Raw genomic sequence first — 24,219 nt, 5'->3', positions numbered from 1 at the left:
CCTGTTTTTGTTCTTCAGGTTAACCCTTGATGCCTATAATAGGGGGGTTTACGATAACAAAACAAATATTTTGGCAAACTTACCCAGATTTCTCAGGCGGAAGGCTTCCTGAGGTTAACACACGTTCAAACAAAACTCTTGTGTTATTGTCCTCTTCAAAACACAAAGAAAAGAAAAACCAAAAATCAATTAAAAAATTAAACCATAAAGCTGGTTTCAAATCCATTTCTATTCAAAGAAATGTATAACTCAAGTAAAAAGCCTTATACACTGTGGCAATTCTTTCATTTTATTTTCATCTTTGCTAAATAGGATGAAATAAATCTAAAAATGCATCCAAACTGCAGTCTAGGAAGCCAGTCCTACTGGTGCACTAACAGGCAATACTTGTGGCCTCCTCTGTAGCTCTCAGTATTCTCCACGTACCCAGCTGACAAGAAGTATGTCAGCTCTGCAGTAACTTATTAATACTATTATATAACCTGGTTAGTAACTGGGTTGTTCAGTGTATGGACTGTTTGTTTTTTTAATAGCAAGCTGCTGGAAAAATAGAGGAGGAAATAGGACAGTGGCTCAAGACCCCTCCACTTGCCAACAAAATACAGGTCAATAATGTATGCTTTTATTTTCTACCTCTAGTGAAGTTTTATCAAAATAGTTTCAGACAGGAGGGTCCAAAGACAGAGGAAACAGACAAATACCCAAAACTAGAGCAATCTAGGATGACTTGCCTTCCTACAGTCTCCAAGGGATGATAAAAACCCATACAAGACACAGATATGTGTAGAGACTTATTGGTTTTGGCTTGTGAAGACTGCCTTGTTCGCTGTATCACCATTGCCACAAGTCCTGAAGGCAAGAACCGCAGACAACAAAGCGCCCCATGGGATAAGCATGATGGATGCAGACAGTACAGTCCCCAAGAGCCGGAATCATGAAAAAAGGAGAATCAGAACGCAGAATGGTGGAATTTGACTCCTGTAGAGTGCGCTCTAAGACCAGAGCAGTAAAAACTGCAGTTAAGTCCTTTTATCCTTTTCACTACGTCTGCTATCAACTATGCAAAACACACTGGAAACTGCCTCAGCAGAGCTCTGCTGCCAGCTCCACAGAAGTTGCGCTGACAGCCTTTCCTCCTTTTCCTATGACTCATGCACGGGCTTGTCTTCCTGCACCATTCCATGCTCTTCCTTTCATCACTGGGGCCTTTGACAACCGTGGCCCTACACCAGACACAGTAAACTTGCAGCTGCTAGTTCATTCATAATACTGGCCTGAATTATGTTTTTCACATTTGTTTTTGGGAAATGAATTTAATCCAGACAAGTAAAGGTCAATGAACCCTGGAAGAATTCTGCATTGATCCACATGGAAAGATCAGTCCATGACTACTTAAGAGAACTTCTGTAGCACCAGCTTTAAACGCCTGCAAAGTTATACTCAAAATGTTTTGCACAGTTGACAACAGATGCAGTGAAACTGCCACAATGAAAGCACATTGATGATTTTAGAAGCCTACTTCGTTTAGTAATAAAACTGAATGTCAGTTTCTGTCTGGAAATTTATGGGGCCCAAAAAAATAAAAGCTTCTCAAATCACAGATTATATGAAGAAGATTTATTGTTCTCCAGGAAAGAATTAAAATCAACATGCAAAGAACTTGGTCTGAAGCCAAACTCACAGAAAACGGAGATTAATGTTTCATTTGCAACTCTCTCAATTCCCAAAGCTTACCGTTAAGGTGAGACAGATAGTCAATATATGCCAATACATATTCTGGAATGTCTCCATATTTTTTCAGCCCCAATTCAAAAATCTTAAAGGCCACTGACTTGTCCTGCAAACATTAAAATACTGCTATTAGCTTAAAAAAGACAGTACAAATGTTAACTTTCATCTCAAACTATGCATATTCAAATACCTTACTACAGTAATACTCCATCAATGCTGCTGTAACATAGACATGATGGCGAGTGCGGGCATCCTCTCTAGCTTTCTTGAATATCATTCTTCCAGATTTGATACCTTCTGCTCGCCTTGCAAACTTCATGTACTGGATGTACACCTAAAATGCAAACAGCAATACTTTTCTCACACAACAGAAAAGTATCAAGATACAAGATTCTTTGGATACATCTATAACCCTCTCCTCCCACAAAATACAATAAAATAATCTATAAAAGAAACATGCAAACAAGGAAAGAACTATAGGAGATTGTGAAACATATACAGTGCCACAGGCTTTCTCTACCAATTTATTTTTAAATTGGATCCCAAGGCTCATTTCTAAATTACAAAGATAATCAATATCAAAGTTTTTGAGGCAAGCAAGATGAATGCGAGTTTACACAAGCTGGAACAATCAGTGAATTATAAGTCTACTTAAATCACTTGCTGCTACTAAAATTGCACCAAGACCAACATTAATTGATCTGTGGAAAGCCTGAATAATACTGAATCATACCAAAGTGGGGTCAATATCTTCAATGGCCAAGAGCCGGTTATATATGCTGTGCACCTTCTCATATTTCATTCGACTCTGAGGGAATACAAAGGAAACTTGTTTCATAATATGGAAGAATTTTTAAAAACAAATCACACCTGCATAATATTTTATACTTTCTATTATTACAAATAACACCTAAGAAAAAGAGATTAGAACATACGTTTTTATTATTTTTGCATTTGCTCACTTTGTGCCTATAATCGGTTTGTAGTGTTCATTTGTACTTCTTGTGCATTAGCATGGTGATAGGACATCCCCAAAAAGCAATGCAAGTTTTTGTTTTTATTTTATTTTTTTTAAGGAACAGAAGCAGAGTTTGGAACCTTGTGACTGTCTCCTTTACCCAGGACAAAACCAACAGGCAGGACAGCCAAGGAAACCCTTTCCTCACTCTAGTGCTTATGGGTTTCTAGTTGTCCCTTCTGCCCATGGCACTGGGTTGTCTCAAATGAAAGCTGGACAGTCAATACATTCAGGATGCAAAAGTTGTTCCTGGCAAGGCAGGAGGGATCATTTCTCTTGCGTTGAGATTTGCTTGCAAAAAAGACCCCAAGGCCTCAGTAGGATGATGCTTCTCATACTGGTATGAGTAAGTGGCCACGATACAACCTGGTTTACCCTATCAGTAGTTCACGGGCCTTATCTGTGACTATTTGTGGATAGGGCAGGGCCCTATCTTCAACAGTTAACGTGCAAGGCTGGTTATCACTTATTAGTGAGTCAATGTAATAAAGCTATAGGGTAAACTAGGCAAATTCCTCAATATATCTGAGGGAGGAGAGGGGATGGGATATCTTTCATTCTGCTATCCAAGCCATGGTCACAGGAACAGTAAGCCTCACAACACTTAAGCAGGATTAAGATACAAGAAAAGAAGCTGAGGTTTTTGGAAGTCGGCCTCTAGGACAGGCTTCCAATTTCCTACTTCTTTGCAAAGTATATCCAGTGTTTAAGTGGAAAGACTGAAGAGTCCGAACATATTTTTCCATAACCCTTTTTTTAGCCTAAAAAGTACTAATGGAGGAGAAAAAGGTTGGCAAGGCTAATATTTTCCTTATACAGTAGTTTTGGGTATGAAATGCTTTTCAATGAGATTTTAGAGAGAAGGCATCTTGACTCATGGAAGCCTGTGTCCATATGAAAATCTTTTTACTCACCTCTTCATAGTCTGCATAGGCAAAGTAAAGAAGCATGTTCTTCTTTAGTAAAGTGCTGATTGCTCTTTCATAAATATTAGCAGCCTCATCGCTGAACAGTTTAGCATTGTTCATGTCCTGCAGTAAGCATCGTAACAAACCATTTAATACATAATGAAACTGCAGAAAAAAAATGCAACCCCTGCTCATGCAGTAACTCATGCCTATCAACTACTACATATGTGAATAGATCTACTGAATTTAAATGGAGTATTCACACACAGATTCACGTGTTCATAAATATTTGAATGATCAGGACCTGGCAATTCACTTTATAATACTCACCTATCTATCTTTCATAAAATACTGATATTTTTACTATACAAAACATTCCATGCTAATGCTATAGTTAAGTTCTGTAACTCTTAAGTTTCCTAAGTGCAATTTTTTATTCCTTGACATCCACATTATTCAATAATATTTAAAATTCTGAAAGCTACATATTTTAAGATCCTAATATACACTTTCCCCTTTAGTTCCCAATTATTCAGGAAGAATTAACAGCATTATATCATCACATCAAACAAATGAAATGGAAAAGGAAAAAAAAGAAGAAAGCTTTGTACTAGACTCTTACCCCTTTCTCAGCTAGCAGTTTACTGGATTGCTCAAGATACTGTGCAGCTTCATACCAGATATCGGGATGATGCCCCAGGACCAAAAGACATTGTTCGTAAGCAAACATAACTAGGGGAAAAAAATTAAGGTGATAAGTCTTCCTAGCAAAAGAAGTTTTATGACAGTATAAAAGTTACTAATACTGTTTTAAGTTACACATATATCTAGCAAAGTATCAAACAATAATACAGACACAACTAATTCTAAAAGGGAACAGAATGGAGAAGGCACAACTAGCAATACGTTCTGCCTCCATATAGCCTGCAGGAAAAAAGCAAGCCCAACCACCCTCCCTCACAGAGGAGGAGGTGAAGCTGTTCCAAGAGCCCCAGAGGCTGAAGGGTCTGTATCTGACTTCTTCCATAAGGAAGAGTGACAGCCTTTCAAAGGAAGGTCACCAGTGCATGGCTATTACTATTAGAGGATACAGGAAACCAATGTAACAGCCGTAGCTCAGCCAGAACTTTAGAGGCAAAATAAACAACAGTTCTGAAAATGCATATAATCCAAGAATATGAAGAAAAAAACATGTCTTGACCAACTTATTGTATAGCAGAACACTGAGTATGAACTTTATTGCTTCAACTGAAAGTCATCCTTGTCTCAAAAGTCCTACAGAGCATCAAGTATTGCCCTTATTATCTAATCATGTTACCTCTTTTTGTTATGAGAGTTTGGTCTTCTGTACGCAGAGGATTACTTTTTTCCCACTGGATGTATTTTTTCCACATGTCAACCTGCTGGGCCTCCTGCGGAGTATTTTGTGGGGGGACAGAGGGAGCATTACGATCCAGACCTTTCATAACAGTTTCATATTCCTGAAAAAGAAAAGGTATCAGTGTTTTAAATCAAAGACAGAAATATACACTCTTGAAGTGATCCCTTTTATTTAATCCTTTAGGTTGTTACCCAGTTTTGTCAATAGCAATTTTGTGAGCCTTGCACACTAACTGTACTTGAAAATCTTAACTAAGCTAAATTCTATCTGGCTTCTACAGAATTAGGTAGCATAAAGATGAAGTAAACAGGAGTCCATACCTTAGCCACCCGTCTAGCATTCATATAATCTCTACTCCGATCTTCAATCATTTTCTTAGCTAAGTGAATATTGATTCCCTAGGGAGAAAAAGTGAACAGCAATTAACAATATGCCATTCCAGAAAGACATAAAAACTATTAAATCATAGTTCAAAGAAAAAAACCTGATAGGGATGCTAGCAAGAGCAAACAAAAATTTAGAGCATTTAAACTGTAGCAGCAAATCATCAAGAAACTTCAAAACTGAAATCAGCACAGGCTGTGTTGAAGTAATCATAGCAAAAATCTCTTGACATTTGAAGGACTATGTCTATCCACTTGATAGCAATCTGCTCTGTGTCATAATTTGCTTAACATGTAAAAAGTGACTTTGGATTTGGATGGAATACTTGACCTTTATTTTATTACAATTGGTTGGGGTGATCTGAGAACCTCACCAGTGCTTGTGTAGACTCTGCAATGAGTCTGTCAGCCAGAATGGGCTCAGTTAGAAGGAAGGCTTGAGAAGAAGCATGGTCTGGACTTATGTGGCTTTGGCAATCATTCCTCATATTAGTGGAAATCTGTAGAGGAGGGATTTAATTCCACTAAAGGAGGAAGATGCGCTCATGCCTCTTCTGGAATAGAGGCTGGGACAATTGGTGTCCCAAGGTCTCTTCTGCATTGACAGATTATTAGCTTGGTGACAGATTTTTGTAGTGGTATCATCTTGTGACTGGTGGCAGGCTACCTGCTTACCATGTGTGTAAGGTTGCTCCTGGCTCCTACTGATGAGACTGATTCTACAACTTGATCGTTTTCTGCAGAGGGGGAAGAGTGGGTGCCCTTTTCCTATTTATACAGTGTATGGTTGATATGCTGTCTGCTACTACCTGCACTACTGTGAGCTGCAAAATGGGGAAAATACCATTCATGGTCCAAGTAGCTCTGGGCACTGAGGACCATATATCTTGTGTTTGCAGATTATCCAGATGAGTTCTCAAACTTCCTTCTGTTGTGTCAATGATTGTTTTACAAAGTGAAGCAAACTTTACACAGCCACCAATTCAGTGCTCTAAATTCAGTGAAGTGGTACTATGACTTTTTTGCATATCAAATGACTTGTAGAGAAGTAGACTAGATTTACTTTTGCCAAAGTTGCAGTGGCCTCTGATGAAATCTGACAAGTGGCATCTTATATAAACATGTAGTTTGAGCTTCAACAGGCTGATTTTTAAAACGCCTCTACTGTTGGTTTTTGGAAGAATTCAATAGCCCAAATAAATAAGCCCTCTGCAGTCACTTGGCCCTCCTCCCGAATTCCCAACAGTTGTTTGCCAAGAGATCCAATGCATCCTGGCTGCCACAACTAGGTACTAAGTATCCATTTCAGATTCATCACTTTACCAGTGGCAATGGTCTTTCTGCTACCATCCACCCCTCCTGGGTAGCATCTCTCAACTTTTCTCTACCGTCCAGTGAGAGCCTAGATAGTTTTTGATATCGGAGAGGGTGACTGCTACTTTGCAGTGAAGGCACGGGACTTGGCAATGCAGAACCAAAAGGAGGCTAATAAAGTCTTTCAGATGAAACTTCTTGGGGTCCATGTCTTTTGGCATCCCCTTGGTGGATATAGTCATTATAAACATCGTGGCAAAGTGAATGAGCAAAGGAAACATGTTTTCTACTACAAAAAATCTGCAAGTGAAGTAATGTAAATGTACTCCTAATCAGCTAACATGCTGTGCCTTTACAATATTTGCAAGCATGAACAAAGAGCTCAATATTGCACATAGAAAACAAGAGCTTTCAGTATCAGTTTCCTGGTGCGCATACATTTAAGGTAGGTACAATAATGAGTCCATATTTTAAGACCAGATTTTCTAAACAAAACAAGTTTTACTTTTTAAATTACCTCTTCATATTTGCTATAGTCTCTCCAGAGTTGTTCTATGTTGATCATTGGATTCACACAACCTCGCTGGTAAACCCTACGAACAGCTGTTATCCTCTGATTTTCTGCATAAGATCCTACAGCTTCTCTAAATAGCGAGGTGAGACATTAACATGTCAGCAGTTACAGACTGCAACCTGTACAAACATCAATGTTACATAAATTGACTTAAAAAATACTTAAAAATACTTACACGCCTTTTAAAAAATTGATGTAATCCACCCAGATCTATGTAAAAATATATAATCAAAATCAAGAATCATTTTTGTGTTTTATTTGTTAGTATATTAAATTTTAGAAATACATTTTGCTTAGATGATATAATATACCTGATATGACATGATTTCCATGCCAATTTTATCGAGAGCAAAATCATACGCCTGAGCCATTTTCTCTCTGGGGAAAAAAGTACAATATTGAAAACACTAAATACTAGGTTTCAACCATTTTACTAAATACTTCCAAAATATTCCTTTGAGCAACAAATTTTAAATAAACACACAAGAAATATTTGCAGAAAACAGTAGCTGGTCTAATGTATTGGTGGCTGTGCAGCATGCTCTTATGTGCCTGGGGCCCTTTTTACTTAGATGACAGGAGATCAGATATGCCATGTACCAGGGACAGAAAAAATACAACCAGAAGGTCCAAAAATGTTTCTGGCTAACCGATGCATTTAGTGTTATTATGTAAAAGAAACAAAGAGTAGGAAGTTTAGAAAAAAAAAGCAACAAAAAAGTAAGGTTTAAAAAGTCATTTCCTCTGAAAAACACAGAATTAGACTAAAATTCTTAATTTTAAACTTTTTTTTACAAAAATCAAAATAATCTTTTTTTCAGAATAATAAAAAGGTTTTCTATTATCTCTCCTAATTTTTCAACAAGAAATGAAAAAAAAATTGTTCTCAATTTTTATATTCCTCAGATACCTTAATTTTTAAATTTTTTTTTGGTACATTTTCTTTTTGTATTTCACCACTGGAAAGCTGTATGAGAGTAAAAATGAAGGAACTTCCCCACCCCCAAGTCAACTTTCATTTTTAATTGAAATGTTTCAAGAGTTTTAAAAATATGAGGTTTTTTTTCTTTCTATGGAATACAGTTACAATTTTTTAACAGTTCTAGTCTTGAGCATATACATAGCTTAACTAAGTGATAATTATGTAAGAAGGATACAGGCCAAGTGTAACCTGCAGCTACTTAAAGGAGTCAACCCCAAGAATGGAAAGGAATTACAGCAATTTAAAGAAGTGTAAGTAGGAGAAATGGGTGAAATCAAGAAAAGGGACGTTTAAGATCAACATCTAAACATTCTTTCAAACACCTCGATATATATAAAGTTCTAAGATAGTCCTCCTAGCTCCTCTAGCTGCACAACTATTTTAAGTCTGTTATTGTGTGTCAGCTGTATGTCTCACCAATGGAGACAAACAGTAGAACCTGACTGGGAAGAAATATTTGACTAATTTCAAGTAATAGGAAATTTTGCTAGGGAGCAATTCCTCACTGGCAGGGAAAAGGACCTGATATTTTAATAGATCTTTTCAATGTCTACATTTTATGAATCCATCTCAGAAAAGCAACTTTACCCAGCTATGCTGGCTGGAGTATGAGTATGGCAACACTGTTTTCCTTTCTCTGTCCCATATGCTAATGATAATAGAGGCCTGTAATGCATCATACTCTAATTCTCCCTTGTGATGTATTCAGCAGATAACTTCTTTACATCCGTGTCACATCATTCTGTTACACTATCAAGTCTCTTCCTTCACAATCTGCGACACCCTATCAGGCCAAAGGGCACAGCCTTTAGGATGAAACAGAATTATCCTTCATCCAGTATATACAGTCAACAAGCCAGTACTTCCTCACTACGGTGTCAACAATACTCTCTCTTCTTCAACAGTCCTCGCTTGGATAGTCTCACTTTTGAAGTGGTTTCACCAGCTGACCATGAGCAACTGTCTGTAACATTTTATTTCAAAAGCTTGCTTTCTTTGTGTTAGCCTTCTTGAAAGTTTGTGTTGCCACCACAAAGAGGAGGGTCAAGAACACACACACATTGAACTGCATGTCTAGGGAGATTCCCTTGTTTCTCCACATCAGCTTCAGGTTGACCAAAGCTGTTCATACCACCTGACCTTCCTCACAATCCCTTTTCTAGCAATTGGTCCCTGTTCATAGGATGAAGATTTCTAGGTGCAGCAAACTGTCCACCTTGCTGCAGTCTACTTTAATGTATGCATGGTTCTCTTCTTTTCTCCTACAGAAGACCACTGTCTTTGCCCTGCCCACACTGAAATGAAGACCAAATAATTTGCTAGTCCTCAAAAGGTTGACCTGGTTCTGTAAGCCTTTATTCTCACTGACCAGCAGATCAACATCAGCAGCAAATTTAGGTGTTTATCCTCCTGCTCTGGGCATTTACCACAAGGCCTCTGCCTATTGTGACTCTATCCATCAGCCTTTCAAAACACAACAAATGGGATGCCCATTATCATACTGAACAAGTAATTTACCTTGTTGCTGATCCCAACCTCTCCTCTTTGTAAACGTTTTTCAGGAGTGCAAACAGCTTCCAGTTCACATCAATACCATTTCCTGCCATGCTGAGCTATTTGCCAGTTTAGGTCAATGAAGCAGTTGAAGACCTCCTTGTCAATCTCTCTGTACTATCTGCCTTAGGCATAGGATTTGCTGTGCTGTTCCACCATCTTTGCCTACTAGAAACCAGCCTACTAGATTTTAAATCTTTTGAAAACAACCGTGAAAAGGGAATTTGCTTGGATAAAATATGTAATTGTTCTGTTCACACATTTCTGTGGATTGTTCTTCTTGTGTATTGTCAAGAGGGCTGATTTTCCCCACTTCAAGTGTTCTTTTCTTCTACCAGATATTGCTCTATGTGCAACTGCCTGATCAGATCACCACCTATGATGATTAGCTTAGCTAGTCTGCCATTACATGACAACTGCAAATCAGAAGTTCAGATGCAATGAAATGGGACTGGGTGGGTGGGTTTGGATGGATTACTTTTGAATTTGCAGGTCTTGGGGGTCATGGGAGGGGACATTTATTTCATCCTACTTTTATTCTGTTTTTCTAGTACTTTCATCTGTTATTGTAAGCTTCCCTGAGACTTTTTTGGGGACTGGCAGCACATACTTAGTAAATAGGAACCTACCTAATTCATGGTGGCTGCCTGTTGATTTCACAGGCAGAATGCGGGGTCAGAAGTCATTTTGCAGACAGCACAACAGTGCCCCCCCCTCCCCCCCATGCCTCTGATTGGTCAAGGGGCCTCTACTGGTCCCACCCCTCATTGCTGATTGGCTGTAAAGGCTGCCTGCCAGTCATGTGATCCTGCCCATCACCACTGATGGGATATGAATGCTGTCCATCATGCAGCCTTGCCCCTTGCCGCCAACTGGTGGAGCCACATGACAGGCAGTCATCTTGCCCGCAGCCCTTTGAGTGGGCAACCTCCCCTTCCTCCTTCCCTGCCCAGGCAGGCTGCCACAGCACCCTAAGGACTACTGGCTTCCTCTGGTGAGCCAATATTTTATTTTCCATAAGTTTTTCCCCCCGCTGTGGATTTCATGGGCAATGCTGGATTTCACAGAATCCATGAAATCGTGAATTAGGTAGGTCCCTACTAATACATTAAAAAAAAAAAAAGTAATTCAGAGAAAATGTTCTCAAGCTGCAGAAATATTTCAAAGACCAATTATGATCAGATCCTTCACATTCAAAGACTGATTTTTTCCAAGATAGAACCCCTACTCCCTGCCTTGTACAGGAAAAGGAAGACATTCCTCATACTAAAGAATAGAGACCAGACTATTTGTACTTACTTGTAACTAGGTAGTTTCCCCTTGGTTTCTCGTACATACGAAAGATAACATTTCCATAAATCAATGTGCAAAACCTTCATAAGGCATCTCTGAAACAACTGTTTAACAAATTAAGAAAACATTATCAGGAATCAAGAACAGAGATTAGGTTTATATACATTAAATTCTTTGAAGCCTCAATTAAAATCCTGGCTAATAAGAGCTGGACTGTATTAGAAAGAACTAAAATGACTAAGGATAGGGATAAAATATCAAAGAATTACTGAGCTGAGCTGACTGATTACGACATGTTAATAATATAACCCATTTTGATAATCATAGTTTTTAAGAATCTTGGGTAAACTAGACAAAACGCTCAATATAAACAACAGTTCTTTCCAAACTACTATCCTAGCCTAATCACAAGAAACCTGAATCCCTTATAAATAGATACAGGTTTCCCTCGCTTTATGCTGTACATGCATTCCTGGAAAATGGTGCATAACTCGAATTCGCATAAAGGGAACCCACTTTACAATGTAACAAATACAGATACGTTCCAAGACCTCGACTGTACTGACCCCAGACCCATTTCTATTACTTTTAGAAGACAATGTTGGTACTCGCCAAAAGCAGACAGTACACACAAGCACAGGGTGGTAGTGAATGTTACCATAATGGAGATGGCAACTGCAGAAAAACATGTTGCAGACAACGAGTGGAGCACAGACCCACACAGGGGACTATATTTTGGCGCACATCACTCCCACAATGCACTGCACAAAGCAGCTGACAGCAGGCTTCCACCACACCAATCACATAAGAGTGACTTTACCTTGCATATAATTAATTTTTGGTATAAAAAGGATCATCGCATAAGAGTGAATTCGCACGTACAGAACCCACAAAAAGCGAGGGAAACCTGTATTCCATGTTTATGGAGCTCAGAATATTTTAATTAGGGCCTAAAATTACATGAAGTATAGAATTTATGATAGAACTCACCTTTTCCACTTTGTCATAATTTTTTGCTTTAATCTATAGAGAAGCAGAAAGAGTATGTGTTATAGTAAATTCCTATTTCCAGAGGTAAGAATAAATTTTAAATACCTATTGGTTACATATCCTGCTTTATATTTCACAGTTAGCCACACCTTATGAACAAAAGCTATGTCTACAGTGAATTATAAACTCTGACAAGCTTCATTTGAGATTCAAGTCCATAATGAATTATTTGCTCCTATGTTAATATCAAATTTTCATTTTTAATAATCTTTGAATATATATTAAATCCTCTAATATTTTCTAAAGGATAGTTAAAAAACCCATTAATTATATCAATGTCTCTATCCTAATCCTGGCTTTAACTGAAGTAAATTACTGCACATTAGCTTTGCACTCTGAACTTTGCTGTCTTCCCATACTGTACTGGATCCAATTAAACCAATCATTCAGACCTTTGGTACATGGTGTCCCATCTACCACAGGCATGATCATGTTCCTAACACTGAGCTGATGAGGATTGTAGCTGTGCTTATCTGGGATAAACTGATCCCTTTGAAAATGACAAAGTGAAAGGGACCTGTCTTTCTTATCATTGGCCGCATCGCTTTGGGACTCATTTCTCCAAGATATCAGAATAGTCATGAGTCTTACAACTTTCAGCGTGATATGCAATATTCCTCTCAAAAAACTTCTTCCTGCCCCACCCTCCCCATTGTAACTGCTTTACAAATAATGTACATACAGAAGCAGCACAACCTTAAAGTATTATACAAATAAAGGGTAGAAAATATAGCCGCACTGATTTCTTTGACTATATATGTTGCCTTTCAAATAGGACACAGATCAGTAGTTAACTCTATCCCATGCTCACCTACCTACAGAACAGGTTGAGCTACAGCAGGTACAGATTAGCAAGCCTCTGACCAAGTATCAATGGATTAAATCTGCATGTATGTACGAAGCAACCTGTAGTCTTGCTCTAAAGCAGCAAGATTCGAGGCTCTGACTAGGTTCCACATTTATAAACAAAACAGAAGAATTAGGATTGTGCCCTTCAATATTCGGCTCCATCATCCCTAAAGCTTTTGATTCTCTTTGAGAGTTTAAGTCTGCTGTTTTCCCAGATTGATGAAGTGTTTGTTATTCTACACACATACAGTTAACATCACCAGATAAAGTGAGGAATACGTCAGATCTTGCTTTTTAACCTCAGACTATTTGCTTTTGTAAATTGGGTGGGAAAAGTCATAGTTTTATTCTTCTTCTTCAAATCCATTTTTTCTTGATTTCTCAGGGCTTTCCAAAATGTACGCTGGTAGCAAAACAGAAGATAACACCCCTGACCTTTTCATTCTCTACAAGGGGTATTGAGGTAGGAAGTTATTTGTGCACAGTAGGTAAATTCTGTTTTAGCGGTTATATTTTCATTTTTGGTTTAAACCATCAGGGAAGTAGGTTTTACGAAGAGCTTGTAGGAGGAAGGCCTCCTCTCTCTGCAGACCTAGAGCAAGTATTCTTTATTTTTACTCTGGGCATTGACCCCCTCAATCTCAGGGCATTGACCTGATACTGCTACCTCCCATTCATTTAGCATCCACAGATAGGAGCAGGTGTTGGACAGTTACTGTTCTGACTTATAGGTTTCTAATAAGTTAATCAGAAATTCTGTTCACACATGTGAGCCTCCTGCGATTTTACTGAATGCTTAGTGGCCAGTAGTACTTCAAAAGCAGCCTTTACCCAACATGCAACTAATTTGGTTTACTCCCACCTATTAGGATTTATTTAATTGGTATATGGGGCAGAAGTATTCTTGTGCAGGGATGCTACTATGCTTTGTCTCCAGTCTTCTTGATCCTGCTCTTTCTCCTCATATTTCTTAGCCACTTGGTTTCTATCTAATTGTGAACCTTTAAAAATAAATTTCAGAATGAACAGACTAAATTAAAAATGGGCAATGTGACTGCCAAATAAGGAAACAGAGAACTGAGACTGTGGGTCTGATTCTGCACTGCCTTGTACTTCATTCCATAATTCGCACTTGTGCCATTAGAATAGTAGTACGTACACTCTTTTTCCTTAAAATCCAAACTGATGGAGAATTAAGCCATAGGATCCCATGACAATGTGGTTTTCCACACCAAGGACTAAGTCCTATTCCATCCATTATCTACAGGGACTTTTGGTGTTTAATGCAATCCCATTCCACCTTTCTCAAGTCCTTGAAAAACTGTTAGTATGTTTTCATCCTGCCATCATTTTAGCCCTAAGATGCAATGAGGAAGAGGACCCACTCACCTTTAGTATTAACATTTTTTCACTCACATGAGAAGGGTGAAATAAAATCACATTATACACCTAAATCCAGTTAGGAACTTAATAGGTGGAATAGGACCTGGCCCAAATCAAACATGTTTCTCTCACATGGATGCTTTCTGTACCTCTGGTGAGGTTTGCATTTGGTGCACTCTGTAGTAACATCTGAAACAGCTGAGATCAGAAAGGTATTGCTCTATCATACAATATTATTAATACTTAAAAAAAAGAAAATGTAAAAGTGGGTGTGTCTTTGGTGTCCTAGGGTACATGTGATAAGACACATCTGCTTTTCATATCTCCAGGAATGGGTATGTATCGAGTTTCACTTTCTCACAGCCTCTTACAATTGCAGGCTTACAATACTTCTCCAGCTCTTTTTAAAAAAAAGCTTATCCTGATACTTTTGAATTACTTCAATAAAAGCCTGTCAGTCAATGCAAACTTTCATTAAGGGTTTTGATTCTATTTCTCTCTAATTGATAAATATGAATCATATTTCCCAATTAGAGAAAGGAGTGCTGGGGTGTTAAGTTTGGAAGTTCTGAAAACACAGGATTTTTCTTTATATCGTGGTTCCAAAGTACTGAGTGTCTCTATTTAAAACCCTTATCTCTTATTAAATGTAATGAGAGTTAAAAGCCCTCAGTGTCTCCCCAGAGGTGGCTAAGCAACTAACACACTCCCATGTCCTTTTGTCCTCTTCTATTTGGTTTCATGTTTCTAATGTGGAGAATTACTCATCCTGTTTTTGTTTGCCTGCACTTAGTCCTGTACACTTTTATCAGCAAAAAGACACCAACCCTAAAGCTGAATATGTAAAGTAGTAGCTACTGAATATGTAAATTTAAACCCCATAAATGGGAATGCCAGCAATTCATTTATTTAGATAAGACAAAAATAATGGATAAGTCTACTACTTTGTCATTGGATAATTTACATAAAAATAGCCAGTAGTTTTGTGGGCACTTATGTGCAGAACTTCCCAAAACAGTGGAAGCAGCAAAAGGTGTGCAGGACAAAGGGCTCATCTGAACTCCCATGGAAAGATGCAAAAGCACCATTTCTCAGATTTTCAGTGATTCACATTGTCCGAGAGAATAATAAGACACACAAACAGTGAGTGCAGGCAGATATATACCATGGTCAGGCAACATACAGTTAACACAAAGATCCCAGATCAATTAATGTTTTCACACAGCATGACAAGGTGATCCTGTGTACTGCTGAACTCAGAAATCTTGCGGTTTTATGGATGAGCACACAGGAGGCCTGTTATTGTCGCTTATCACTGTGCTGCTAATTGTGTGTGAGGGTATGTCAGGTTCCAGACAGCACACAGGCTGTGACCCATGAAGAGGAGCACATTTAAACATCAATTTATATGGATTTTAAATAAAGTGGCCCAATTTTGGCAAATTACTTTAAAAATATTTAGGATAACTATGTATACAAATGAGTACAAAATTAAACTAGGCAAGCTTATTCTGTGCTGGCATATATTGTCATCAAATGAAGAAACAAGTCAGTTTTTTCCATCTCTTGCGATCAGACAAAGGCTGCTACTACAACTGACTAGTATTTTGACTTCAAGTCTATGTTCTTTGTCCAAAGCTGAGAATGTGATGTTTTCCTATGATTTTCAATAGTGATTAGATGTGTGGATTATTAGGTATGAGCACCCAGAAGTAAATTTAGCTCATGACTGCAATGAAGATGTCGCACACTTCTTTGCTTTCCCTGGAGTAAGGGGCAGGTCAAGGCTGCAATAGCAGCACTCTGGCTATTTTAAATGGGGAACATTTAGAGCAGGACATAGCATACTTCCGACCTGTTTTGGGCCAGAGATAGCATCAGACCAGCCTCAAGATCCAGGAGCCATAACTAGGTCCCTGATATCATTCCCACTCCCTCCCCCAACTCCAGCATCCCCCCTGTGCTTTGTGAAGACAAAGGTCTGTCCACATGTGAAAAATAAAGATACCTATGAAAGTTGGGACTGCGTTTAAAAGCATATCAAAGGAAGGAAAATCAACTACCATGGACCTGACAGCATTGCACACTTGGTACCCCTTTCTACTCATGTAAATATTTAAGATAAAGCAGCAGGCCATTTTCGCCTCAAGCAGCATGAAAATCCACCAGCTCCAGAACGTATATATTTTTAAACATCTGGGGGCGACTGAGAAAGACAAAAACGAAGAAATGTGTGAACAAGAAAAAGAGATATGTTTAGAAGAAAAAAAGGATTCTAAAAGTCCACAGATAACATGCAATTTCTTTAAAAATTTCCTAGTGAAGAAAAGTCAGCCTGAGGAAAAGGTGGCTGAGTGGGGACCTGGTAGCATTTTACCAGTACACTACAGGAGCACATCAAGGGCTCGGTGAACAACTTCACCAGGGCACCCGTGGGGAAAGCCAGGAGTAATGGCCATAAATTCCTGGAAGATTGATTCAGACTCAACATTAGGAAAAATTTCTTCACAGTTACAGTGTTCAGACTGTGGAATAAGCTCCCTCCAGAAGTGGTGCAATCACCTACTCTGGAAATCTGCAAGAGAAGACTGGATGGTCACCTGGCTGGGGTCACCTGGCCCCCAGTTATCTTTTCTGCTTGGTGCAGGGGGCTGGACCTGATGAACTTCCAAGGTCCTTTCCAGCCTTACAATCTATGAATCTATGAAAAGTACAACTAGCAATTTTTGTAGCTACTTCTAAACTCACACATACCTTATACCAGTGTACCTCTACTGAATTTTATTGGAGTTACTCCCTATTTATAAAGGGATGAGATCAGCAGAAGACTCTTTGTATTTATTGCTTACGGGTAGGGCATTCTTCTTTCCACATATAAAGTTATAAGAAATAAAGGCATCATAAAACCAGTATGTCTGAGCTTCTTGCTTTTAGCCACTATTTTGCCAAAGGATCACATGCCAGATACTTAACATTAGCCTTATCAGTACTTTAGGATAGATTGAGAAGTCACACAGAAGGCAGTGCAAGTAAACTTAACTTCTGCCCACCCTATTCATGTGTAAGGTTTACTGTGAATTTACGTTGTTCACTAAAGAGAAAAGAGTGGTACTTCCACTGTCACCTTTGCACTCCCTGTTCTTTACTTTTTTCTGCTACACTCCCATTTCCTAAATCCTTAAGGAACATTACTTATCTCCAACTTCCTTAGATTCAATGAACAAAACTCAGAAATAATGTGTACAAGAAGGGGTAAAAAGACTGACTTGATATTGCCCGTGTTTGAAGGGAGGGAAGGCAAAAAGATGCAAATTAACACACTCACCTCCAATTTTGACCCTTAATATTAGAATATTAAAAATTCTTCGCTGCAGCTTGTGGTGTAGTGCAATAGTATACTGAGGGTAATTTAAAATTTAACTGAAAAATATGTCCCTCTATTGTAGCTGTGATTGAGGGTATATGAAGCTATTTAAATGTTAAATATTTGTATCTAGGTATAAAGTTTTATGAATATTAACACTAATTCACAATTTCATGAGTCAAATATCCCCACCTCGCTGATGAGGAAATGGAGGGAGAGATGCTACCCCCAAACACCTGGCAGATAGTGATCAAGTCTAGATCGCAGAATTTAGGAATTACTGATAATCTTGCATTTATTTATAACTTTAAGGTACACAGTGAGGCTATATTGTCACTTTGTAACTGTGTTGCAATTTTTGTCCTCCCTGTCTTCACTTTTGTCCAACCCACCACTAGCTTTTGGGCAAAAATAAGAGAGCATGTCACATGCTACAGGCACCAGAATTTGCTGGAAAATGGATATTTGAAAGCAAAATCTCCTGCGGCAGCAAAGTCATGGGATCTCATGGGCAATATGTTAGTAAAGGGCCACAGATGGGAGACCATTCTTCTAAATCAGGGGTGTCAAACTTGTGTGACACTGAGCCCAATCCGGTGCACAAGAAGCCTCATGGTCTGGATCCAGATCCACCCCAGCTGTGGGGCAAGCAGCAACAGTGCAGGGTCACCAAAGCTATTATTCAAACCCCACTGCCTGAATGCATTCCCATACCCAGATTTCAGCAGCTGGCCCCACCTCTTCTTGCCTCCCCCTCTCACCCCTCCCAAATTCCCAGACCTTCCAGAAGCCCGGCAGGCCAAGTGTAACAGCTCCAGGGGTTTTGTCTTAAATCAATTTGTTAACTCTTCAAAAGAGGAAGCATCACTATGTTTTTGTACAGTTGTCAATACAGTTGAGCTCAAGCATGCCTGGATTACAACATAATGGGAAAAGTGCCTCACTTTTAGTTCTGTGATCAAGCCATATACTTTACTGAAATTTTCATTTCAGGTTTGAATGTGATGCATCCAATAGGAAGTAATTTTCACTTTCCAATTACATTATTACAAAACTATAATGTAAGCTTCTTGTAACATGATTTCACAATTACAGGGTCAAACTCTGTCCTGGGACATGCTTGTACACTTCCTAATTATTAAAATCGGTGAGCTTCATAAGTGTTCAAGGGAAAAATTATGGTGCAGCACTACATGATTTCATTGACTTGGAAAAGATGTACGTGTTATTTATGATGGGCACAGCACATTATTTTGTATAATTTTATTTGTAGTATTAAATTTAAAAACTATAAAAACAAGCATGAAGGTGTGTTTTTTGTTGTTTTTAATGATTTGTTGATAACTTACAATACTGAGAGTAAAGTATCTGTTGTTCCTTAAGGAAGAAGCTCCCTCAGCCAAATTGCCCTTTTTACCTCCTCATGTCCTCTTAGTACAGCTTCAATATGAGACCACCTCTCTTTCATGAATGCTGTGCACCACCAACTCCAAGCAAAAAAGTCTAATGTCCCCAGTACACCTTCTCCAGCTGAGCTCCCTGCATGTGGCTAATCTGACATCAAAATGTCTTCATCCTCATGCTCAATTTGTGCCTCTGCTGGATGTAACCTACTCCTTAATATTTTTCAGAATAAGGTGAGGCTGAGGACTTGGAGAAAGAGGTGGTATTACGTTAATATGCCTTTCAGAAACCATATCCTCCTTCCAAACCTACCTGAGTGACCAAGTAACCTGAGGGGAAAGAAATCTGAAAATACACAGTCCTTGGATGTTACCCATAATAGGAATAATTGGTTTCTTAACAATTAATCTAGATTATCATGGAGTACCATGATAATCACAGTAGAGAACTGGTGTTCATCAGTTGAAATTATCATGGGCTTTGTTCACCAGGACAAGACAGGTGACATGTCCAGAGAAACGTTGCTAGTAAACGATGGATCACAAACTGTTCCGCAGACACAAAACCTTTCACTTTAAGAGCATATAACAGCAGTTTGAATCTGTGTGAAGAAAACACGTTATTCTAAGTGTGATTTTCTGAACAATAATTACAAGTCCTAGTTTTCTCTTCATTAAAAATCCATGGTACTTTGTGTAAAAATGTATATTCATGCAAGGGCATATTTAAATAAAGATCAGTAGTGTAGCATTCAAAAGCCTGTCTAACTCTAACCCAACTACATAGCTGATCCAAAAAAAGATCCAATAAAATCCTTGCCAGTAAAGATTGGGATACTTCAAGGTACTGTTTCCAAAATAAAATAGCTTGGCTATAAATTATTTATCACCAACACAAACTGTTTGCCAGTCTTATCCACTTGTGCTTTTCATTACTCAAAACAGTGTTCTGGATCAGATCTTTTCCTGATGACCAGGCTGCCTCCAGCCATTATTTTGTTGATACTGACTTATGTTCCGATCAAATAAAGGACGCAGAGATGAAACTCTGTGATGGCACTGAAGTCGAAATACCTCAGTAAACAGAACACCAATACATGCAAGAAGCTACATAAAAGCATAAGATTAAGGATAAACAACAAATGAACAGCAGAAAAGGAATGCCAAGATAAGGGAAGTGAAAACTGGGAGAAAAACCATGTTCAAAATATTTTTCTCAAACCTGTAATAACAATTATATTATAACCTATGCAGTTATTTTGCACTTATTTTTATAGTTACACCACTGTCCTTTGTAGGAAGCAGATTCTGAATGTGGTTATGTACACCTATAGATCTTGTCTCACTGATTCCAGATTAAATACAGATGCAAGTATTTCTGTTGAATTTATAGCACAACAATTGAGTATTATTACACTTGCTTATTTCTATAGCAGCCCCACCTGTTACCTCTACAGCCAAAAGTTAAGCTGTATTCTTCCTAATACATAAATTACTATCCTGGGCGGAAGGCAGGGGTGAAAAGGGGGAAGCAGTGGAGAAGTGGGGCAGGGAATCAGTCACCTGTCTCTTTTACAGTCTTCATTCTGCAACAGTTTAACACAAAAAAGTCTAGTCTCCCAAGAAAGGTGAGCTTGTAAGACAAAGGAGTCACACCTGCCACAAAGAGGCCAGAGATGCCTGAGCAGGGAGTGAACCACAGTCCCTATAAAACATTGCAGTTCTTTGCTGAAGGAAATAGGAGATGGGGAAGTTTGAAAAAGGAGACCTTGCTCTACCATATTCTTTCTACTCTCATGTAAATAGTCTTTTTGCACCTGTCCAGGACCTGTGCAAATACCAGTACATACTTGTAAAATAAACACATTGTATGTATGACTACCTGACAGAGAAAAAGAAAGAGAGAATGCTGTTTTGCATGTAGGGAACAATAACTCTGGACTCTCAATTTACCAATCACTATATATGGTTCCTAGGAGTGCATCAAAAGCTTACAGGGCAAGCAGTGAAAGCACTTTCTCCCACCAACATGTGGGCCATATCACTTCCTATTTATTACAACTGTGAAGAAACATTACTGTATGTGGAAGTCTCTCTCTATAAAGAAGAGAAAATAAAAGTGCATTTGTAAATAAATGGTAATACAAAGGACCCAGGTGGCCACAGAAAGATAGAAAAGTGACAGCAATGTAGAGCGGCAGGCCCACTGCAGGAATGGCTTAAAGATCTGCATGGTTTTCCTTTGCTTTTTTTCCAGAATCTCCTGGAAGTCTGCTGCTGTTTTCAGCCTTCTCATCCCCAAGCCTCCTTATGAGCACACAATCAAATGAGAAAAAGATGTACCCCTTCCTAAGTCATGCTTGTTTCCAGTCTAGATGGATGCATTTTATCCATCTGCCTCCTTACCACTAAGGAAAGAGACAACAAGACATTTTATAACAGTATCCCTACCCCCCAACACTAACCTTCAGAATCCTTATTTGGAAACTAAAAACTCATGAATAATGCTCCATTTGCAGTCAAGTTAAAGCCTTTCTAAATATGACTATGTAGGCTAAAGGTTAAGAAATCTGAAAGAAAGAAAAGTTTGCAGCAGATGGCAGTTCTCCATTTGTGGTTACAGAATCTGATAACTTAACACAACACAGTCTATCTAGCAATCTTCACTGTGAGGAATGGAGCTGCAGCCACACATGAAAATGTAATATCCTGAGGTATAAGCTAACCACCTGCACTTAGAGAAACATGCACGTTCTTAATTGGCCTACACAGACTCTAATGTCTAGGTCAAACAGGGGCTACCAGCCTTCTTTCTTTCTGTAAAGAAGAAAGGTCTGAAAGCTGCCAGTTAAACAGACCTCTCTTAACAACCAAGAACATGATTTGAAATAAGAACCTAGATATCCATGGGACCTTCTCTGATAGCTATTCAAAAATTAAGATAAACAGGAACAAGGTAGCCTTATACTAGAATAAGAAAATCCACATAGAAATGTATTCAGGGATAGTTGTTAAACTTCAAATTCACATCCTACCTTAATCCAATTAATTTTCAAGCACAGACAAATCCTAAGGATAAACTCATTTATAAGTTCAATTTAGAGGGTTGTTTTTTGGGTGGAGTTTTGTTTTTTTTTTTTGGGGGGGGGGGGGGTTGTTCTTTTGTTTTTTGCAGGGATGCAGCAACCTACATTATTGTAGGTATTTGGTTATTACCAGGGATCCTGGTTTTCTCTGGTAAAAAAAAATCCAAAATTCTCTGATTAAACCTGCAAAATTCATATTTTTCCATAATTAAAATGAAACTGCCTCTGAATACATAGGTGTCAGCAGAATATGATGCTTTATTGATGTGTTTACAATTTTAAAGCAGTTTGGAAGCCAACCAGTGCCTCAATCATTATAGTAAAATAAATTCTAAATACTATATTTTGGCATTTGATTTTGGGTTTTTTTTTTATCATGGGAAATCAAAGCTCTCCCTGCCCCCTTCACTCACCAGGATGTGGGTCCAGGTGCAGCTGTGCCCCCTTCTGCTTTGTGGCACTGAACACCCCTGATATGACACCTCACTACCAAGCCATAGCCCCCCACCCCAGTCCTGCGGGTGGCCCTCACCCCTGACCTGCAGCCCCTGCCTACCCCCGCTCCCCCACTCCCTCCGGGCAGGAGCTCTCACCCTGCACCAGGACACAACTGTGGCCATTCCCCCTCCCCCCCTTGCATTGTGGCCCTGAGCAGTCCTGACACGTTAGTCTCTGCCCCATGCTGTTGCCCCTACTTCCAAGCCACAGCCCCTGCACCCCTGGTAGTGTCACCCACAACCCCCTACCCTACTCTGCCAGCTCTTCCCACAGGTAGGGATGTAAATATTGTTTAAAATACTATCGGTTTAACCTTTTCCAATTATATTGGTTAAATGGTTAACTGATAGGTTATACCTAGCTTAGTGACCTCCAGCAGGAATAGCCTCAGCCACTTACATCTTCACTGTGCTCCTGAACCGGGGCGGGTCCTAGACCGCTGGCAGGGAGTGAGCCAGACAGGGCGCAGGAGGTGTGGCTGAGCTGCTAGGGGGATCCACAACTTCCCCTCACTCCCACAGGCAGGGGCAGGAGCCCAAGCCAGGGCCGTGGTCCTCTTTTGTACCCAGATCCCCATCCCACTGCCACAGGGAGCGGGGTGCCAGGCCCCCCACAGGGGTCAGGTGGGGCTTTTCATAATTGGTAGGGTCAGAAGGGATCTAAGCTGATCAAGTCTGACACCCTGCCATGGGCAGGGAGGGATGCTGGGGTCAAATGACCCCAGCTAGGTGGTTGTCTAGCCTCCTTTTGAAGACCCCCAGGGTAGGGGCAAACACCACTTTCCTTGGAAATTGGTTCCAGCTCCTGGCTGCCCTGACTGAAGTAGTGCCTCCTGAGATCTGGCCTTAATCTACTCTCTGTCAACTTATGGCCGTTGTTCCTTGTTACCCCGGTAGTGCTCGGGGAACAGGGACTCTCCCATTGCATGCTGGTCCCCCTTGGCAAGTTTATAAGCGACCACCAGGTCCCCCCTCAGCTTTCTCTTGTGGAGGCTGAACAGGTTCAGGTCCTGTAGTCTTTCCTCATAGGCCCCGCCCTGCTGCCCCCTGATCATGTGGGTGGCCCTCCTCTGGACCCTCTCAATACTGTCCACATCCCTCCTGAAGTATGGCGCCCAGAACTGGACGCAGTACTCCAACTGCAGCCTGACCAGTGTCGCATAGAGGGGGAGGATCACCTCCCAGGACCTGCTCGTGATGCATCTATGGATGCACGACAAGGTATGGTTAGCCTTCCTGAACGTGTCCCCACATTGGCGGCACATGCTCATCTTGGAATCAAGTGACACCAAGATCCTTTTCTGCCTCCGTGCTGACAAGAAGGGAGTTCCCCAGCTTGTAGGTATGCTGCTGGTTCCTCCTCCCCATGTGCAACACCTTGCACTCGTCCGTATTGAAACCCATCTTGTTCTCATCCGCCCACCTCTGTAACCTGTCCAGATCTAGTTG

At 39.7% G+C, this 24,219-nt stretch overlaps 1 protein-coding gene across 1 annotated transcript in view; it reads right to left on the bottom strand.

The window, feature by feature from the left end:
* The window catches only part of CSTF3 (cleavage stimulation factor subunit 3), a 78,411-nt gene that overhangs the window by 8,494 nt on the left and 45,698 nt on the right, over window positions 1–24,219 (bottom strand). The window contains exons 4-16 of the mRNA XM_006259489.4: window positions 12,129–12,161; window positions 11,145–11,242; window positions 7,621–7,687; window positions 7,485–7,519; window positions 7,253–7,379; window positions 5,359–5,436; window positions 4,976–5,138; window positions 4,280–4,389; window positions 3,664–3,780; window positions 2,465–2,539; window positions 1,922–2,065; window positions 1,735–1,837; window positions 84–153 (exon numbers count right to left, since the gene is read on the bottom strand). Coding sequence (XP_006259551.1) covers window positions 84–153; window positions 1,735–1,837; window positions 1,922–2,065; window positions 2,465–2,539; window positions 3,664–3,780; window positions 4,280–4,389; window positions 4,976–5,138; window positions 5,359–5,436; window positions 7,253–7,379; window positions 7,485–7,519; window positions 7,621–7,687; window positions 11,145–11,242; window positions 12,129–12,161 — 1,220 coding nt within the window. The remainder of the gene's footprint in view (window positions 1–83; window positions 154–1,734; window positions 1,838–1,921; window positions 2,066–2,464; window positions 2,540–3,663; window positions 3,781–4,279; window positions 4,390–4,975; window positions 5,139–5,358; window positions 5,437–7,252; window positions 7,380–7,484; window positions 7,520–7,620; window positions 7,688–11,144; window positions 11,243–12,128; window positions 12,162–24,219) is intronic.

Source organism: Alligator mississippiensis, chromosome 2 (assembly GCF_030867095.1).
Source record: "Alligator mississippiensis isolate rAllMis1 chromosome 2, rAllMis1, whole genome shotgun sequence".
Lineage (NCBI taxonomy): Eukaryota > Metazoa > Chordata > Crocodylia > Alligatoridae > Alligator > Alligator mississippiensis.
Note: the sequence above shows the minus strand (reverse complement) of the source record. Positions and strands in the feature narration are given on the sequence as shown.